We start from the raw sequence: 20,916 nt of genomic DNA, 5'->3' as shown, positions 1-20,916 counted from the left end.
CGTCGATAAGATGAACGGAGGAATGGCTTGAGGAATGGTAAACGAGGCAATTATACCGATCAAATTGAAAGGCCATTCCGGTTTATTGAGTCCGAATATCCTCATCATCGGTGCATCGTACGGCTTCTCATGTTCTTCCAGTTGGTTCGCCGAGCTTTCGGATGCGCCAGCCAACGACAGCCGATGAGAGTGCATCGACAAAGTGGAGAATTGCCTCTTCAACGGTGGCTTCTGCTTCGGTATGGTTGCGGTGATCGTCTTTGCGGCTGACGCCGTCGCTTTCGCTGGAAATTCGATCGACGTGCACTCGTAATATCATGCCGTTTGATGTCGGGGGTAAGAAAAATATTGAATTTCTTTTATTTCGAACAACTGCGGTGCCTCTATTGCTCTTTATATCGTAAAATATGCATAAACAAGCTTCTCCCCTTTTCTCGAACTCGCCCGGATGGTTAAAGAATAGTACTTAAATTCCAATCGAATCCCGATATCTTGGCAACGAGAGAACCACCGTTTCCTTTCGAAGAATTTAATTTCTATCTCGAAAATAACGAAAGACAATGAAATAGAGCAACAGCGAGCCAAGACAGTTACCTCTGGCGGTGGCGCTAGCATCGGCAGAGACCAATCCATAGTAATGCTTTCCAAGGGCGAGCAGTTCCTCGTGTGTACCCTGTTCAACCACCTGACCGTCCTTTATAAACACTATTCTATCGGCATTCGTGATAGTCGAAAGCCTGTGAGTGACAACGATCGTCGTTCTACCCTTCGAGGCAGCGTCCAAAGCTCTCTGCACGGTGGCTTCGCTATGTAGATCCAGGGCAGACGTGGCTTCGTCCAACAAAAGTATGGCAGGTCGTCTGACCAAGGCTCGAGCAATCGCGATTCTCTGCTTCTGTCCACCGGACATTTGCGATCCTCTTTCTCCCACGGGGCTATCGTAAGCCTGAAACAGAGACTCTTAATGAAACCACTCGTTCGTTGCTCACTGATGGACGAAAGTTGACAGACCTGACAGCGGTTCTCAACCTTCTCAACTTAAAAATTATGTACTATTTACTGGGAACATCTAACGTATCAAAGGCTGAGAGAATCGCGGTGCCACGAGATTCGTCCACAATTTCAAGATTTTCCTTGATTCCATGTAAACGCGAACACGTTCGATTAAGGACAACAATGGTTAATGGAAATTCAAGGAGAATGATTTTGGTGTCGGTCACGTTCGTTGATAATTATCAAGGGAACAGTGTCCGCGAGCCATTTGCCTGTTCGATTACCGTACTCGTGGAAGAGGCCGCGCCACCAACGTGGTCTGTGCGGTTTGAAACAACGATTATTTAATTAACGGAAGTACGACATGACGCGTCTATGGCGCATATGCGCCGCGCTGAGATTTAATAAATTTACGAGGCACAGCACTTTGCGTACCGGCCGCAACGCGTTTTAACGATCGTCCCTATTCCTCATGCTCCGCAATAAAATCTTAGATTAGACGCCGTAAACCGCTCTCTGCGGTACTCTTTCGTCAGTCTTTTCCCGTCAGACTACCCCGTCACGGTTCCACGTTCAATTACGCAAATGCATTTCATCCTGCGACTAAACCGTTCCGTTCAAACATGTCCAAATACGTGCACATACGTCGAAATGCATATACACGCGAACACGCGCACGCACGCACGCATAATCCACGTCGTTCGTTCATCAGCACGTGTACATAGAGGAAAGGATGACCGACCTACCCGGATAAAGCTTGACGATCGCGATGTGGCGTATCGATCCGCAGAATAAACTGCATGGGATTCTCCATAAACTGGAAAATGGCTGGTCCACTTGTTCCCGTGGGTCGTTACGGTTCTAAACGCGTCGCGAGACACAACGGATAAAGGGCAAACACAGCCGAGCTCGTGCGGAGACAGACGGTGTACACCAGCAGGACAACCGCGGATGAAACCATCGCGAGCATCGAATTCACCTACCGATAATTCGCTAATAAACGCCTAATCGTTGACGCAGCCGTAATCTGGGATACTGTTATTTGGTCCAGCACGGTTTAGCGGGTGTTTTATCGTCTGTTTGCACGCGTGTTGCGCGACTCGTCGCTCACACCTGAGACTATGGTTACCGCTACCATGGTTAACGCAACGAGAGCTGGATCTCTGACGGCCAACGCGGCGTTACGCAACGTTACGCGCCACTAAATTTACCATTTCGACATAACCAGAATACACGTGTCCTCTCGTTTTCCACGCTCGGGATTGCCGAGCGTGACGATCGACGAAACGCGACGAGACGAGACGAGACGACAACGTCGAAATCAGCGCATGGATCAACGTCACGAGGACGGGATTAAAATTCCAAGGGAATTCACGGTCCCCGGGCAGGATTTTAATTAGACCACCCTTTGTGCCGGATATGGGTGTCGGGGCTCTAGGATCCCCGAGGATGAAAAGAGACGATGGAGCCAAGAGGACGGGAATCTTCCGACGGATCTGCATTACGCGGACGTAGGTTACAGCTGGAGGTTCGGTCTGGTCGTTGAAAAGTGACCGAATCAATCGGGCTCCGTCTGTCACGAGCTGCAAGGGAAACTGAAATTCCGCTCAGCCGGAGAAAACGGTGACGGAATGGGAGAATAGGTTCGAAGCCACTCACCTCGGGCAGTTTGCTGATGAAGTCGTGAGCGTTCGCTTCCTTCGCGGCTTTGATCATCTCTTCCTCGGTAATGCTGTCATTTCCGTACCGGATATTCTCTCGTATCGTCGTGTCAAAGAGCACCGGCTCCTGGCCGACCACACCTATGTGCGAACGGAGCCATTGCACGTTCAGCTTCGAGATATCCACGCCGTCCAGCATCACCTGTGCCAACAAAGAGGTTATCGTGATCGTCGCGGGGATCGGTCTTCCTCGTTGATCGATGATCGAGCAGAAAGATCGCTGACACGCCGATGACAAGGGTAAGACCCACGGATATAACGCTGAATAGATAGGTTGTATTAATAAGAACGTCGAACGAGGTGGTTGTCGACGGTTCGGTCGAACGGATGAATTTTAGGCGCGGCCATTTTATGGACAACGGTGCAACAGCGGCGCGGAGGAACGCAAATGGGGAAATGACGCGGGGAATGGGGGAAAGTAGTTCAAGAGCCGGCAGGAAATCAGTATGCCAAATATACGGCGTAATATTTTCGGCGGGAGAAACTACGACGGATGCAGAAACGCGAGAATCGTAAAACTTTTACTACTGAGAAAACTCCAGCCGCCACTGTGTTCCGCCGCGAGAAACGCTTCAAACTTGTTCCGTAAAATTCCCATCGTCGCTTCCGAGTACAGATGTAATAATGGAATATTCACGGCCGGGATATTGTTAACCCCGGGCGCAATAAATAAATTCACCCTCGCGGACCGCGCCGGTTGCCCAGAAATTTAATCGAGCCCGAATTCGAGCAATGAGAAACGGGCTGTATTTTATTCCCCGCGTCTCGTAAAATATTCCCCGGGATAAAAATCGCGATCGTGCTTATCGGGACCGGAGGAACGGTCTTGAAGAATGGCTGGGAGAGAAGGACGATAATGTCGTCTTGCCAACGACGCCCTCGAAAGCCGTAATGGCGCGTGCAGCGAACGCTTCGCCCGACACGCCGTTGCAATTTCGACGAAAACAAAAACCTCGGCCGGATATTCATGAGCCGGTGCTTGGTTATTAACCGTGCTCGTTGCGCAACGTCTGCACAAAAATATCGCGAGTACTTGCGTTTTAATAAATTATCCTCTTCCCCTTGGTAAATAAGCGAGTCGAAACGGCGGATGTGCGATCTCTCCGGGGATGGAAAATTCGGGATACCGTTAAGGACTAACGCGACGCTCTCGAAAACATCCATTGTTCAGCACGAACGATAAATACGGGAATTTCTCACGTCGCATAATCGCTTATAATTAGCAGAACGGCTGCGGCGCCGTCTCGTTACGGTTTTCTAAATTAACGAGTTGAAACTGTACACCCGGTATTACTACATGCGCCAGCGGTGTGTATTTCGACGCCACTGCGATAGCATTTTTTGATAATAAATCCGAAAGTGCGGCGTGTAATTAGCGTACCATTGGTCGACCTTTCTGCAAGATCAAACAGAGGATGAATTTCTGCTTTTCGGTGTTTCTTACGTAAACACGACTTATCTGCCTCGCTTACCTGTCCCTTGGCGGGATCGTAGAGACGTTGGATGAGTTGCAAACAGGTAGATTTCCCGCAGCCGGATCCACCGACGAGCGCCACTGTCTCGCCCCGATTTATAGTCAGATTCAAGCCCTGCAACACCTTCACGTCCTTCCTAGCGGGATACTGGAAATGTACGTTCTTGAACTCGATCTCGCCGTTGACGGATGGCAGCTTCTGGCCGTCCTTGCTCAGACTGTCGATCGAAGGCACGCGATCGAGCACTTGGAAAATCGCTGCGGCCGAACCACGAGCCACCGCGAACGCCTCGAGATGAGGCGAGGTTAGACCCATGTTCTGGGCACCGGCCAGCACGCCGAAGAACACGATCACCAGCACGGCTGGCGTGTACTCCTTCACCTCCTTGGGTCTGTCCTCTAGGATCAGCTGGACACCGTACCTGAGAAACAAGGAGCATCAGTGTCAGAGACCGTGGACGGAGTCGTTGATCCTTACTCCACTTGGAAAATTCGATCGAACTACTTTGGGAATGCTTTCCCTTTGACAGTGAAATATCACACGGGATGTACACTCCGGGAACGAGGAAATACCCAAAGGGAAGATCGTTCCATATCGAATTAGAGTATACGAGACAGGCACTTTTCGTGGCAAACAAAGGAACGCCCCCGTGTGATGTTTCCCTTTTAAAGCAAACAACTTTTACTCGAAACACCCGTGACACAATGCGGGAATTACTCGGCTGACCCGTTTTCGTGCCACTCGTGGCTGTTTGCTCGCGTGAAAGGCGTTTGCTCTGGAAATACTCGTGTCCCTTCCATCTAGACGCTAGACTCGTAGGACAACGTATCCACGAAAAGTGTTCAAATATTTTCGCGCAACCCGATATAGACGTACCAAAACGCGACGGCGTAGCTGATGTATATGATGAACCACATCACGCCACCACCCACGCCGGACCACATTCCACGTCTGATCCCTGTCTTTTCAGCCGGCACCAGCTTCTCCGCGTATCTGTCCACCTCCTTTTGCTCGCCGTTGAAGGCGATCACGGTCCTGATGGCGGCTAATACTTCCTCGGCGACGTTTCCGGCCTGGCCGTAAGCGTTCAACTCCTGAGCCGTTAAGGAGCTCTGAACTTTCGCTACCACGGCAGTGGCTATCACGATGATTGGCGCGCAGCTTAGCACCACCAGCGTTAATTTCCATCCATATACGAACGATATGATGATGGAGGAGATGAAGGACACCATCAGGTACGTGAATACGCCGAGCTTCTCTCCTATGCCGTCTTTCATCTTGTCCAAGTCCCTGGAACATCGCGGCAACTTTTAGCATTGTGCGCGTCGCAAGATCGGTAAATGTTTGACGAGCGTTCGAGCCGCGAATAAATTCGCGGAAAATTCGCGGAAAATTCGACGTCGCTTTTGCCAGACTTCTCGACGTTGTACAAGGTGACTCGCGCAATTAGAAACGATCGTATAGCGGGCCACAGGTTCTATCGAAAGTAGTTGCCGACGAAAATAACACGGGGCCGCGGGCAGCCATTCAGCGCATTAATTAAACTTTGCCTTATCTTCTACAGAGCAAAGGTCACCTTGAGGGTGTTCGAGGTGTCTCGCGTTAGAAATTACATTTATCTTCGCGTTCGTCCAACGCGGAGTCGTTATCTGAAACTCTTACGTTCTTGCGACGCAATCGGGTCAACGAAGACCAGCTGTCAAATGACGGTCATATTCTAAAATTGGAATCCGTTGCGGCACGATGTAACGACTGTGTTTTTCTCGCCTGTAACGACACTTGGTACGGTAATGACGAAGCAAACGACACGGTTGCGAGTCATCGACTTTGTACCATTCATCGTTCCTCGCCATTATTCCGGGACATTTGCGAATACAGGTTCTGGCGCCAAGTTTGGACATTTCCGGGAGATTACGCGGCATTTGGGGTACAATAACACGTCCTCGCGGTTGTCGCGTAATCGCATTGAACTAAAATCAATATTGCCTCGGCTCGTGCGAGTTTTATTATGATTCCGTCTTACGGCCGTACATGGTAAAGCAACAGCGTTCTTTGGCTGATAAAAAGCGATGTTTGACTAAAGGTTACGACTCGAGGAGCGCCGTCGCGATTTCGGGAACGTCGCGTTCGCGTGACAGAGATGTCGAGAGAAACGGGTGACAGCGAGATGACGCAACTTTGAAGTTGTACAATGTGATACGCGATAAATAAGATCCCTTGGATCACGCCGATCGCTGTCACGCGTTAATTCCCCTGTCCCGAAGGAGATTCGGAAAACTTCACCGCGGCTCGCAACCGAGCGCAAATAAAATTTACGTAATTGTCATTATAAATACGGCGAGACGAGCCAAAGCGATCCTAATGCCAGTCGATGCGAGTCGATATAAACGCATCGCGACGCTATATTTGCGACACAGTCCACGGTGACGTGAGTCACACTGCTTCCGACCGTCTGCTGCAACCCGGAAACGCGAACTGGCGACGAGGGAAAAAATTCGAACGAGGTGCAACGTGGAATATTTTCCATCGAAATGCCTGCTGTCGCAATCGGGCGGCTTGCGCCACGGATACATTGTCAGTCGAAGATTCTCGTCTCGAAATAAATATATTGCGCAAAACAGCTCTCGTCGCGACTGCCTAATTGGCCCGTTATGAATCCATCCTTGACTTTTCGATAATTACACGGCCTGAACGCGACCGCGAAACAGAGGGGAAGAGAGAGGAAGACATTGTATCGAGCAAGGATTTCGAGTTTCGCGAGCGGCCACCTGTTGATGAGCAGATCTCGTTTCCTGAACTTTGCTCCTCGCTTCTCCGCTATGCACGCTCCACGCCGCGTTTACATCCGCAGTCTCCGTGAGATCGAAGCCACGATATTCCTCTTGAAGCCGGATCACCGTAAGAAAATACGGCTACTTAAGCGTATACGTCTCCGGGATATCGCCTCGACGAGAAGAGAGACTCCTCTTGCGCACACAGCTTTCGCAGACGTTCGTACAGGGTAAAACTGGTTTGCATTCATAATTCGGGTCGGAATTGATTCCGAGATCGAAAAGCACGTCTGGCTGTTACCTGCATCGTCTCGGGATTCAATCTCCGAGGTATCTAACGGTATCTTTAACCGGTCGTTGGCTGTCAGCCAAAGATACTCACTCGGTGATCCTACTGGCGAAGTTGGTCGACGTGTTTATGTCGTACCAGGTCATGTCCTGCCTGAGGACAGCGCGCAGGAACATTTTGCGTACCCGGACGATCTGTCTAGAGGCGGCGATATTTAGCAGATCGACCGTGAACACGGCAAAGACAAACTGCAGCGTGGATAACGCCGCGGAGGATACTCCGAACGCAACCGAGTCGTCGTACAGCGCATCCATCCTCTCCTCGTAGGGCACGTCCGGTCCTCTGCAACGAGAACACAAGCGAATTACCATACATCGTTCCGTGCTGTGCGTCGATGCCTCGCGAGCAGCGCGATTTCGCTGAAGAAAATCGGCGACGAGGATTGCGAAATGTCACGCAGAACCAAAGTAAACCAGACAGAACTATATTCCCTCCGGGTGATCTATTTTCTCGTTAATGTAACGCGTCAGAGAAAGACGCAAACGGAGCTCTCGCGGCTCGGTTTCGTGCTAAAAATACGAAATTTCGGTAGTAGGCGTGTCTGGGTACGCCAAGACTTACAAGACCTTTCCTCCTCCGAACCACTTCATTATGAGCGTCGGTGTACTAGTCTGATTCTCCATGTTGCGATCCACCAGCAACGTGGTGAATTCACCGTACTGAATCGTCGAGATGGGGATGCAGAGGCCTGTCAGTGTTCCCATGATCAGGCCACCGAAGACCAGCATCAGCTCCCCGCATGTTGCAAATCGAAACTGCGAACAGGGAGAACGGGAACGGTTCAACGTGGTGATTTAGCGAGCTTTTCGCGCCCCGATTAAACCGAAATCCCAAGTTTCGAAGCGAGAAGACTATAGCAGAGCTAGAGTAGAGAGGGGAGAAAAGGGGAAAGTAGGTACCAACAGCCATGGCCGCGGACGTATTTTAATTAATTGCACGCGAGCATCGACGTTATGTTAATTTTCCGAACGATGGGTTCACCGGGAATTCGCGAGATTCCGTGGCGTGGACGGAGCAATTTGTCGCGGAACTAGTCGAAAATTTCAGAAACATATTCTCGGGTGATTTAGTGCCGGCAACTTCTGCCTTTCCGAGAGATTTAACCCGGGGAAAATTAATGCTGGCCTAACGGTGATTAATGGCCGCAGATCTGACTAGTTCTAAACAAAAACAAGCCCGATCGATCGACAGGATCGCGGTCGTTAGGTTTGTCAAGGACAAAGGGAGTCGATGGCCCGGCTGTGCTGCTCCCCCGAAGATGGATTTCGTCGTTTGAATCGGAACTGCTCTGGCGATATTTCAACGGCGCCGGGACGTGCGCAGAATGTTTGGCAAATGTTGCACACATTTTTCCATTAACTCCTTCCGTCCCCCTTTTCCTTTTATTTCCCCCATCCTTCGATTTCACCGGTTCACCGATGTACTTACGAGTTTGAAGTAAGGCACTGGCGGCAGGATCTGATCCGGCGTAGCCGGCTTGTCCTCCTCCTTCGTTTGTGGCGGTACGAATTCACTGTGGACACAAAAGGGCATAGAATTTTAATAAAAGCTCGTCCAACTGCTCGTCGACCGTTTCGCGCGTTATTCTTTCCTTTGCTGCACGTAGCAGAACAGAAAAGAACCATCGAATATGCATCGCGGAGTACTTCTGAACGAAACAATTCAACGGAGATCCGTTCGTTAAGAATAATATATTTCCCAGTCTCGATAAGAAACGTGGAAAGTTGAAAATTTTAAACGCGTTATCCGGTAGTACTCTCGCGAGGTATACTCGCAACAATTAAGAAATCGTTATGTATAAATTTATACGATTCTTCCGCAGTCTCGAGGACGAGCAGGATTTCTCCTAATCGTTTCCACAATTCTCTACGCTCATTTCTGTATCCCGGAATTCTCTCACGCTACGTTTCTTTCATATTTTATTTATTTTAACAACAACGTCATTCATCTGTAAGAATCTTATTCGTACATTGGTTTGCCATTCTCTTGAAGCATGTACTCAGTTTCCTCTTTATCCTTCTCCGCGTCTTGGAGCGTGTCTGAAATGAAATATACAAGGTACCGTACACAGAAGATCCTGCAACAATATTTTCATACGCGTCGGCAGGGAAGGCTTAAGTATACTTGGCCCCCTCCCTACGCGAGACCGGAAGTCATCCGGCCAATGTTGGCGCCGAGATCCACGCGAGATCGACTTTTCTCACCTTCACCTTTACCAATCGTTCAAGATCGACCCTCGCAAACGCAATTTTTAAATTACCAGCCGCGATCTTTATACTTTCGACTCGAAAGACGCGAAAAATTCGAAACCGAAGCAATAACAATTCCATTCGGACACCAATAACGATCGACCGTGTCGCATTTCCCGGTTCGAGAACGGAAAACACCGAGTGGGAAAAATTATTTTCTGCGGGACTTTGGAAACGACTCAGGAATACCTGTAGGGTTCTTTAATTAACCGTTTGAGTGCCACGGGTCATTATTGTTTCCCAATCGATATTTGCCAAGCGGCGCGATAGCGCTTCTCATATTCCGCGTTCACCAACCGAGCGCGCTGATTGTCAGCTTCGCAGCTCAGAGCGCTGGCACTTTTGGACACAAAATAGAAGAAGCGCGATCGCGCCGCTTGGCACTCAAACGGTTAAAATACCGCGGAATTTTCCAGCGTCTTCGTGAGACGGGACCCAGAAAGCTACGTATATATATGTAGGAATGTTAAGATTTGACAGTGAATGCAAGGGAACACTTGGACTTATTTTACTGATGATGGATAATGGCCTCGAGTTCGGATCGAATGTTCAGGGTGATATCTAAAGTACATGTAAAAAGACAAGTAATCGCATGGAAGGATTACACAGACGGGATGTTTATGAGTGATCCAGGAAGAAAGCCTACGTGTGAAAGAGGAGACACTGCTAGGTCTAACCACTTGCGGTGGAAAGACGTGCCACGCACGTCGAGATGCTTCTGTTACCGAAACACCGGCGACGTGTTACACACGTTGTGAGGCGATTGTTGCAGAAAGAAAAATGACGTGCCTGGCACGTCAACTGTTAATGAAATTCTTTACCGAGGCACAGTTTCTGCTTGCACTTCATCGTGTAAAGTTATCAGTATTGACCCCAGACTGTAAAATGTAAAGTGACAGTGAAGCTAGCGATATTATTTGCGTCTCGAAGTGATTTGCACTCGACTCAAGAACTTCACTCAACCGTGAATTTCTTTGCACCGCAAGTGGTTAACACGTTAAACAACACGGCTCCCTAGGGATCGGCGTTAGACTTTTCGTTCAGGCCTCGCCGGTCCATACGGCCCACAAGGACCCACAAGGGCTAACTGTGGCGTGAACGAAACGGCACGTAAATCTGGCGTGGCGTTTAACGTGTTAACTCTTTGCACTCGAGAGACACACCTTTCAATCGCCATTCGATAAAATTTCGAAGATTAATCAGTATGTCAAATTTAAGATAGTATAACGATCTACGTGGTATCGAAATCAAATAACTCTACGTGCTAATTATTATACGATTTCTTATTTATAGCAGAAAATCTTTAAACTCCCACTCTTCTTTAGCCAAACAATTTTCGAGTGCAAAGGGTTAACACTAGATTTACAGACGCTATCTGCATATCTATTTCTAAGAACACCTGTCAAATTGACCGGTAAAGGAAAACACGTGACTTTCCTTTAACGATTAGTTTAATTTAAAAACAATTATATGTGATATCGCAGGATGAGTGGGTCGAGCGTGTTATCTAGAGTGCGTGCGAAAGGACGAATGACCGTGCGCTAGGATCGTGTGGACGGGATGTTTATGAATGTATCGGATGAAAGTGAAGAGTGTCTTTAGGAATGCGTTTGAGTGTTTGGGCTACGTGACCCGCTGAGGGTAAGATTGCAAGGAGTGCGTGGGAAAGTGTGATTGGGAAAGAGAGAATAGGTATGAAAGAGGATAGAATGTATGGTTTTAAATAGGGATACAAGGGCGTGAGTAGGCAGTATGTAGTATGTCGTAGTACGGTGTGGTATGTTAGAATTCGTAGTAGAATTATTAGAGAGAAAGTTGTGAAGAATTGTGTTGTTAGTTATAATCGTGTTATTAGTTGTAGTCGTAAGAGTTTAGTTGATAGATATCTATATTCGTAGTCTTCACCGTCACCGCACATTGTATATTATATTTTATGTCTAATAAACAGTTATATATTATTTAACAACCACCCTATCTCTACATATATATTATATTAATTAATCTTAACTAAATCTGTTACCATCGTATAATTGGAGCAACCCTTCCGTCAAATTGACGGGTTCCGTAAATCTAGTGTTAAATAAGAGTGCAAGGGCTGTCTCGAGACAGTCCTTTATTAAGCTTTTAGCAAGAATTGACATGAAAATATCGGTCGGTTGTATAATCATAGTTATCAGTCTAGTCTAGTCTTTCAGTCTATACTTTACACCTAATCCCATTTACCTCGTAATAAATATCCATTTCAGAATAAAATAACATCTCTTATTCTCTATATTTGCCAATGAAACAGTATCCCTAGATATCCGAAATACCAACGGGTCGTTCGTAAGGAAGCAATGGCTTCTCCAGAGCTCGAACGAAACACGGTGACAAACGAAGCAACGACTCCGGGGAAAATGGCCCCGCTAAATTGTCCACGGATCTTTACGTCCTCTGGCGAGCGTAACGACGTTAACCCGCGATGATAATTCTTTTTCCCGAAAAACACACCTGCTGTCTAGGACGTTTGTACGAGTAGCGAGGAGCCAGCTAAGATATCCCGGCTCTCCGTGGCGAAAATTCGCCGGGAAGATTCAACCGTACCATCCCCCTGCTGGCAGATCGATCGCCATTATTTTACATGGTAATAAACGAGCCGGGAGGCGCTTCGCGCGGGGTCATAAATCTGCCCGGTACACTATGTAAATCGAGGAGTTGGCGGATCAACGAGGACACCCGAGATCGTCGTCGGTGCGTGAAAGGAAAAGCGAAGTTTCCGGTTGCCGTCGCGACGGCCGGGAAGTGTCGGGCCTCGACCAAGTCTGGATCTTCCCGTAGGGGCTCCATTAGCGGCGTAATTGCTGTTCGAAACTCCTGCGACGAATCTACGATCGGTATTTTATACGGGAACACGGCTGCCTTCCCGGTAACAGTGCCGTGCACGCGCGAATTTACCCCCCGGTGCACCAGACGCGTTCGCCGAGCTCGATCGAGGGGGTTGGGCGCCAAACTTTTCCCCTCGATCGTAATTGTATCTCGGAGGATGACGATTACGGAGGTCCGGGTTAAACTAGGCAGCATAAGGGGAAGATTGGCTGCTGCGAGATGCGGTGGAAAAATGGATAAAAATAGCGGCCGATTCGAAACACGCCTGTTACGAGGTTACAACGCAGAGACTCCCAACGCTAAACTGTCACCGTGACAAATCCCTCCGCGGAGGGATGAAAAAAGGTACGGGGTGTCCGATTTTGATAGATAGCCTCTCTCGCGCATATCGAACGATCGTGCCGAGATCCGTGACTAAAGCACGGTCACTCGTGGCTGAACACCGTAGACAAATTCGTCGATCTTACCCGGAAGCTCGGAACCTCGAGGAGGGTTGTATCGACTGGCGTCTGCCGATTTTTATGCGACTTCTTCTATTTCTCGCGTGGTCGTTTCTTGCTTCCGTTTCTCACTTGGGGTGATTTATCAAGATATATGTTCCCGAGGAATATTAATCACGTTCCGTTTACGATCCATCTTTCAAGATGAACGATTATTTCCCGGTGCACCGAGAGTCTCCTTGAATTATTGCTCGCGCGGTGGGTAGCACCGCGAAACTATCCGTGCGAGAAAAATTTCTACGCGCCTTCTCGGTGTCGGTAGTTTCCGTCATCTGTCGCCACTCGAACCGATCAATCTCCCAACTTTCTCACCCCTCCCGCCCCACGCCCCTCGGTCGAGAATAAATGCAAATTCTGCGGAAACTCGCGGAAGAACGATAACGATCGGACCAGGGGGGTGGCGCAGTTCGAGTTCTCCGCGAATTATTCCAGTCGATGTGCCGCTCGTTAAAAGAAAAACGGTTTGATAATCCAGCGCGAAGGTCGTGGCTGAGCGTTATCGAGCAGAAGCGACACCGTCGATCCGCGAGATCGCGCTGATTATTGGCCGGCGATCGATCACGAATGATCGAGCGTCCGGACAACGAAACGCGGACAACGAGCGGTCGATCTTAAAGAAGAGAAAAAAGACCTGCAATTTTTCATCCCATCGATCACGAACATTATAACCATCGATCAGTTACGAATAAGCCGGCCATATATCCCACTCCATCTGCCGACCGATTCCACGGGAAGCAAGTTCTTCGGAAAGTTCTAGTCGGCGAGTTGTCGATAGAGCAACTCGCTCGTGTAAATTAATTTTTCGCGCGGTCGGCTTCCGAGTTACGGCCGCTCGAGTACCCCGATTTCTCAGTCCCCCCGCGAGGAGGGTGAGATTTGAGAATAGGCGGGATTCGCAAGTTCGTTGGAAATTTCGCGGCTGGGTATATTAAATTCGTGAAAATGGTATACTTACACTTCAAGAATATTTTTTCCTGACGGTGAGAGTTTGTTTTTCGGGGTTCCATTTCCATACCCTGCGCCTTCTCGCGCGGGTTTGCTGTCCACTGATAAATTCGCCGTGTCATCGCGCATTCTTAATTAACAACTCTGCAATCAGAACGGGAGATAATGGATTTAAAAGCCATAAATAAACGCTTCGATCTTAATCTCGTTTCATTCTATCCGTAACATTTATCGATATTCCATCGAGATTCGATCGAGATTCGATCATCCTCGAGTGTCCGATTATCCGATCCTCGTAAGGAAAAAAGGGAAAAAATCCGAGAAACTCGGAAAACTCGGAAAATTCGGAACAGAGGGTGTTCGAGTAACCGTGGAACGCGTCTTGGGCCTAACACGATGAATCGGGGGGTGATGGACGCGTCGACGTCGTGGCGTCGGAGCGTGGGCCAAATTCGCGTGGGTTTCTCTCAGCCCTGCACGCGCGAAATTCGCGTTGTTCCCGTGTATTGGTTGGAAAGTGGCGTTTGGAAACGTCACGCGCAAGCATCGAGCCACGTCGAGCCCTTGAGCTTTCAATAAACGCGGAACAATCGACATGGCGGCGCCTGCGTTGGAAAAACGCAGGCCGCGGCGGGCAGCAGCCTTGCAGGATCGCGATAAATTAAGCCGGCCTGACGTTTTGATTGTCGGCCCGGCCTATATTTGTTGCGGTCAATATTTGCACCGGTCGATCCATTGTCGCCGCTCGATCCGTTACAAGCGTCTGTTTCGTCGGCCCCGGTGCGAGAGGGGGTCAGCTTTGCGCAAACTGCAATTAGCAACGATAATCCAGGGACAACAAACTCTATTTACCCCGGTCATTATCCACTGTATCACGCGTTTACCATACAGGATATCCAATCTAAGCGACGACTAGAAACTGCGCTAATCCGTGTTAATTAATCGATTGACCGATGGGACCTATGATTACGACCGGGGGTGGGCCTAGTCGCGTTTCGATTACGCCTTAACGACGATGATGAAAACATTCGGTCGATAATCCATCGCGGCTATGATCGAAATCGGGTTGAAAATGACAGCGATTACGCGCGCGTATCATCGTAATATCGATGTCAATGGCATCGGTGTGTACAATTACAGGTATTTATAGTAAAACCAGTGGCTCGTTGCCGCGTAGATTTGCCGGTTTTATTGGCCTAAATGGTATTTTTAAAGAGTAAACAGACGGTTAAGAGAGCCGAGAGGGAAGTTCCGGTGGATGGCCGCGAAATGGCCGAGACCTTTCTAAATCTGCGAGTGCTCAACAGGCCATGGCGCGAACTAAAACGATAATTCATCCCTCGAAGTGGCTATCATTTCCTGCTCGCGGTATATACTACGCGTCGCTGCCCCGTAAAGTCGACTACGAAAGAGACGAGAGTTTTCCTTTCGTATCAGCTGCAGTTTCTGCGAAACTTCTCGCGGCCATTTCTCTCTCTATTAAAATACTTAAATGTAAGATGTACGAGAGCATTATAGTCCGAGACTCTTTAAGCTACGGACAAAGAAAATGTTGAAACACGTAGTTTCTTAGAAGACAAAAGAAACGCGTTGAATGTAAAGAAATTCTCCTTCCTTTCTCCTCTTTTTCCCTCCTTTCTTTCCTTTCTCCGCTCTCGGCACATGGAATACTTTTAGATCAGGACGAACGAGAACGAGGGACGAAAATATGCAACCGGTCAACAACCGAGCGCCATTTCTTCAACGACGGATCGAACAGGCACTGTGGAATACCGACGATTCTCGCGGAAAAATGCTCCAGGAGCGTGAAACTTGGGTGGCGAATGAATACACCTGGCAAATGAAACCGCGGGACAAGCGACAAAGCGTTAATGTTTGGCAACTGCAATTTGCAACTCGCGTTGCTCGGACTTTCTTGCGTTTAATTGCTGTTCTAATCGCGAAATGAACAGCGGGATAAAAACTACCAGGTCGTTGGATAGCGTCGCGAACCGAGTTAGAGGCCTTTAATCGAGAAACGGAGCTGCTTTCTCGCAGACTTTTTCCATCGAAAACGTACGAAGCGTCCTTTTAACGCTGGAAAAGGCGACGCTTCTAATTGTCGAAAGAAGCACCTTAATGCCGCCATTGTTCGCACCTCGGAACGAATTAAATCGGGATAATTCGATCAATAACGGTACGTTAATTTACACGGGATTGCACAGTACACTGGTCGTAACGCGATTAACTCGAGGCATGCACGATCTTTCAAGACATCCTCCGACCCCCAGTGTCCTTCCTCTTTTTCCGTACACCCGCGATGGCCAGGGTGTCTCGGGCACCTTGTAATAAGAAGGATCGAAAGCACTCTGAACGAGACTCCGTGGAGTAAACGAGAGGGAGCCAGTGGGAGAAAAAAGGGGAAGAAAAAGGAAACCATCCTTTTTATTTCCACCGTCCGTATCTTTTATTACTTTTGCCCTTTGATCAGGCGTTCCTTTGTTATGGCGGCCCGTCTCTCAGCGACGAATACAGGCGACTTTGCCTACGCCTTCGGTAACTAGAAGTAACGACTCGACGCCTCGGTACCAACGTCTTGGCCCCGTGTTTCGTCTCTTTCCTTCATCCTCCATAGCCGACTTAAAGCGAACGTCCTCTCGCTTTTCGACCACTTCCAGCGACAATCTCGCTAAATCGCGACGAACAGAATCGCAGTAGGACGATATCTTGCAAGTCCACCGAATATCCTCTCGAAACTCCGAGCAATACTCCGACGGGCACAAAGAGAACGACACGAAGCTACGAGACTCGAAGGTGGAAGTGGAGCTTTTATTAACGAGCCTCCAGCAAGACGGAAGCTGCCAGGACCGAACTCGGGGGGTAATAAAGGTCCGCGGGATCGACGACATCCAGGTCAATTTCGAATTATCCTATTTCACCGGGACGAGAGCTCGCCGATTTCATTTGTCTCCGATAACCCCGCTCCCCTCCGCGTCACTGTACACGCGATACAATTTTTCCTCCGCTGCCAACGGACAGTTTATAAAATTCCCCGTTCGTTACGGGATCGATGCAACGATAAATTGTCTCGGAAGTTGCAGGCCAGAACCCTCTCTCGTGCTTGGAACACCTTATCCCGGTGCTCTGCTCTTTTTCGCGGCTCGTAAATCATCGATGAGATCGTGGGACCGGAAGTCGAGCGGAAGGCCCTGCCAACGAGATACGGAGACGCATTTGCACCGTTTTGTCATCCCGTCCAGAGTCTCGCGCGCCTCGAGTGTCATCAACGCGATCGAGAGATCGATGGAGCAGCTCTCTCGTTTCCATCTGGACACATCTGCCTCGTTTCGCGAATAATCGCACGTCGTGATCGCGATTAAAAGGAACGCCGAAATTCCACCGTGTTCGCGTACGTTCGCAAAGTTCCACGGTGCCCTTGATTCCCCCCGGGGAGAGGCAATTTTTCTACGAATGCAGCGACCAATCTTTTCGAAATCCCGGTAACACGGCGAGGAAATTTCGGCACGGAAAACAATCCGCGCCAAGTTTTGTCGCGCTAATGTATTCGCCAGTCCGGGCATCTTTGGTCGCCTCTCTGCTGCTCGCCCTGCACGCGGCGGCCTGGCAAACTTCGTCAGGACCGTGTTCCGGGGTTGAAAAATCGCGGCTAATGGGAAAAATTGCTAAAGTTACACGGCAAGTTCGCGACGACTTTCGTCGTCCGTCGCGGCACCCTTCGCAATCGCGAAACTCCATTAAGCTCGCAAACTAATTCTCCAGACCAAGCTCTCGCGGCCAGTGTAATCCCTCCGTGGTCGCCGGTGACTCGAATAATTTTTCCGGAAACAGACCTTCGCGGGGTTCCAGCGATATTTGTCCGTGCAGTTTGTTCGCAGAGTATGGATCCGGCAGATGAGAGAAGGACAGAGTTCCGTTTGAACGCGAGTGAATGACTAACCTTGAGTAACCTTTACTCGAGAGGAATTCCTATCCAGAGATAGAATATCTATACGCGGAGAGATACAGGCGGGTATAGCGTAGGTCGTGTCGCTCTTCACTGCGTCTGACCATACCCGGTCCGTTTCCCTTTATGCGCTCTACCTTACCCCCACTCCCGAATTTACTTGCATCTATACAAATCCATTTTCTCGACGTTTCCCTTCGGGAACGTTCGAATCGCGTAATGCTACGATACTGCATTATACATTCGCTCTAAATTCGAGTACCCACTGAAATATATTCCTTGTTTACCATGTATTTAAAACTCGGTTCTCTTTATCAATTTTTGTTTCACGGGTAAATAAACGAAACGTAAAGCGAGATTAGAAACGATAATTCCGGAGATGCTCAGAGATAAAATTAATAAAGTACGATTACTGTACCGAGTAAAATTCGAATTTACGCGATGGCGTCGCGATTATGAAAATCTGCGAAGCAGAGATTGCCACTAGCGTGATTTACGGGGAACACTGAAAACATTGGACTGTAATTATCGATGAGAAGGTGGAAATGCATCGGTCACCGCAAAAATGCATGCACTCGGAGAAGATAGAGGACGCAAAGAGGGGTTGCAAGTTCTTTGAATGGCGCAGAAGACAGTCTATTCCGAAATCGCAGTTACGAGTGTTGCAAGTGCTAAATAGTGAATGACTCGAAAGGTCAAGGTTCAATCTTTCAGACGCTATTGCCAATCCCGCTCTTTTCTTGGGACTTAGCAAACTTATTTATACTTCAACGCGGATATAAGAAATTTACTTATAAACTTTTCAACTTCCTCGGAGTCTTTTATAAACCCCCTTTTAACCGTGTTTTAATCCGTCCCGCACATTTATAATAGCTACTAATGTACATAGTTGAAAGCAGGATTACGTGTCATTAGCTCTCCATTTGCGAAGATTTATTCTTAAAACCTGATTCACCGAGTGATTTTTGAGTTTCCAGCTCAGTCATACTTAAATTTGATCACCTTTGTATAAATTCTATATTTTGAAACTTGAAACGGCGAACAATGGCGTAGGTGGAGTAAAAATTTCCAAGAACAGAAGCACTTCATCGAGAAAGCGAATCGATCAGTCGATATCGATAGCAGGATCGCTGAGACGCGACAGTCGCAGAGATAACCACGCGACGAAGCAGCCGGAAGTGCCGGCAAGCGGCAACGAACCGGTTGACAGTGAAAAAGAGCAGTTTTTAATCCCCTCATATCTGTCAAGAGCACGCGTACACCCAGCTGGTCGCGGGCCGCGTATTTACGATCGACGCGTGATTTACGGCGGCCGTTTAATTAGCAACGAAAACATTACGGGCGCCGCGAGCCGGGATCATCTCTGACTGATAGCGGGACAAGAGGCGAGAATTTTTCAGCGCCTGGTTTTTCGGCGAGAACGGAAACCGTGAATTATGAAGCGGCCACCGGGATCCTCGACCGAGCGAGTTATAATTAAAGCGATTCCGCGTTTGCGTGCGAGCGCTGCTTTGTGCCCTCTGAGGTTCGTTAAGCCCGACAAATTAATTTCCATTGTATTTTCAAACGGCCAGCGGGCACAATTCTTGCGGCCTCTAACCGTGGCTCCGAGAGAGAACCGTGGCCTCGCCGTTCGCGTTTCCGCTTCCGGCCGTCGATGTCCCGTGGAAAGCAGATCCTCTGCGGTTCGACGGAATTTTCTCGCTCTCCAACAACGATCGACAAATGTTTGAACTAACTTCCCGACCGGTCGGGGGAAAAACTTTCCTACGGAAACGTTCTTTCCAGACGACTCGCCAATCTTTTATGCATCTACTTGCGAAAAATCGATCGATCGCGGTGGTTAACAGTTAGATGACTACCACGTTGCTCATATATGACCAGCCACGGTTTCCCCTGTGACGTCAGGGTGGTCATTGGTGACCAGAGCGCTTCAATTACAAGTAACCCTCCTACAACACGGTTTCACTATAACACGATTCATAAATTGCGAGAACCCCAACACGTGTTGCAAGAAGATACGGTCCTCTTCGGTTGAAATAGAAAATGAAATTGGTGGTATATTAGAATTAGCTAAATCAATTAGAGGTGCAGGTTTTGTGGATATGGCTATTGAGGACGTTCAAGATTTATTAGTGGAGGAATAAGTTGACGAAGCGGATTTAATGGAAATGGCATCTGAAGCTGTAAATCAAATCGATTCCGAGGACACTGGCACTGATGAAGATTGTGCAGTTAATAATTTAACATTAAAAACATTACTAAAAGGCCTAAGTTTAGTTGAAAATCTCGAGTCATTTTTCTTGAACGCAAACCCTGAAAGAAGTCGAAAATTCAAAAGGAAGCTGCAAAACTCTTTAGCTCCATACCGAGAAATTTGCAATGACCTGTTAAGAACCAGCAAGCAAAGTGAAATTACAGATTTTTCTAAGAGGGAAGAAGATGCAAGAACTTTAAATGAAGAAAAAAGTTCTGAAAGCGAAGGCGATATCATTTCACCGAAAAAACGTTCTCGGTTGATTATATTGAGCAGTGATGAGGAAGAAATTTATTAAATTAAAGTTTCGTTAAATTAAAATAATATTTTTGTCTTGTACACACACTTATATTTTTAATAAAAATTAAGTTGTTTATGTAAAATTAAAAAAGAAATTTGTTTTTAATAAGTTTTCGGAACGTAACCTCTGTTTTTGTACTGGCTTTGGGTCTCATACAACACGGTTTCATACAACACGGCATTTTATAGGAACCTATCTACCGTGTTATAGGAGGGTTACCTGTACTTACAATTGTAGGATACCAAAAGAAATCGCGAATCGGCTATTGCCAACAAAAACAAATTGCAAACCGATCGATATCTTTTTAGAAGCAAATGGAAAAGTTATTCTATATAACAAAATTAAGTTGCTTGGTTTCCCTGCGAAGAGGTGAAGCGTAGGTTAAGGAAGGCATAAAAGAGTGGTCCTTCACTGAATAACACACAATTCATTCCTTTTCAGCGCGGTTCGAAAGCTGCTTCTGTGATTTTGTATCAAAAATTCGATTTCTTTGCGATAAAATCTCACCACTGCATCAGAACTGCGCGAAATTGCACAGAATAGAATT

At 48.0% G+C, this 20,916-nt stretch overlaps 1 protein-coding gene across 8 annotated transcripts in view; it reads right to left on the bottom strand.

Moving 5' to 3' along the window:
* The window catches only part of Mdr49 (Multi drug resistance 49), a 62,251-nt gene that overhangs the window by 7,101 nt on the left and 34,234 nt on the right, over positions 1–20,916 (bottom strand). For 3 of the 8 annotated variants that reach the window (XM_017910906.1, XM_017910905.1, XM_017910907.1), the window contains 10 exons: positions 13,879–14,012; positions 9,279–9,348; positions 8,738–8,822; positions 7,871–8,064; positions 7,343–7,591; positions 5,066–5,479; positions 4,187–4,610; positions 2,653–2,856; positions 595–946; positions 57–284 (listed from right to left, as the gene is read on the bottom strand). In XM_017910906.1, coding sequence (XP_017766395.1) covers positions 57–284; positions 595–946; positions 2,653–2,856; positions 4,187–4,610; positions 5,066–5,479; positions 7,343–7,591; positions 7,871–8,064; positions 8,738–8,822; positions 9,279–9,348; positions 13,879–13,990 — 2,332 coding nt within the window. In that variant the 5' untranslated portion in view covers positions 13,991–14,012. Of the gene's footprint in view, positions 1–56; positions 285–594; positions 947–2,652; positions 2,857–4,186; positions 4,611–5,065; positions 5,480–7,342; positions 7,592–7,870; positions 8,065–8,737; positions 8,823–9,278; positions 9,349–13,878; positions 14,013–17,805; positions 17,891–20,916 lie in introns of those variants that run through there. The other 5 variants (XM_017910911.1, XM_017910910.1, XM_017910912.1 and 2 more) reach the window with 3 other exon arrangements.

The sequence above is a fragment of the Eufriesea mexicana genome, unplaced genomic scaffold (assembly GCF_001483705.2).
Source record: "Eufriesea mexicana isolate 0111107269 unplaced genomic scaffold, ASM148370v2 scaffold107, whole genome shotgun sequence".
In the NCBI taxonomy this organism is placed as follows: domain Eukaryota; kingdom Metazoa; phylum Arthropoda; class Insecta; order Hymenoptera; family Apidae; genus Eufriesea; species Eufriesea mexicana.
The sequence above is the reverse complement of the archived record's forward strand: the minus strand, read 5'-3'. Positions and strand labels throughout refer to the sequence as shown.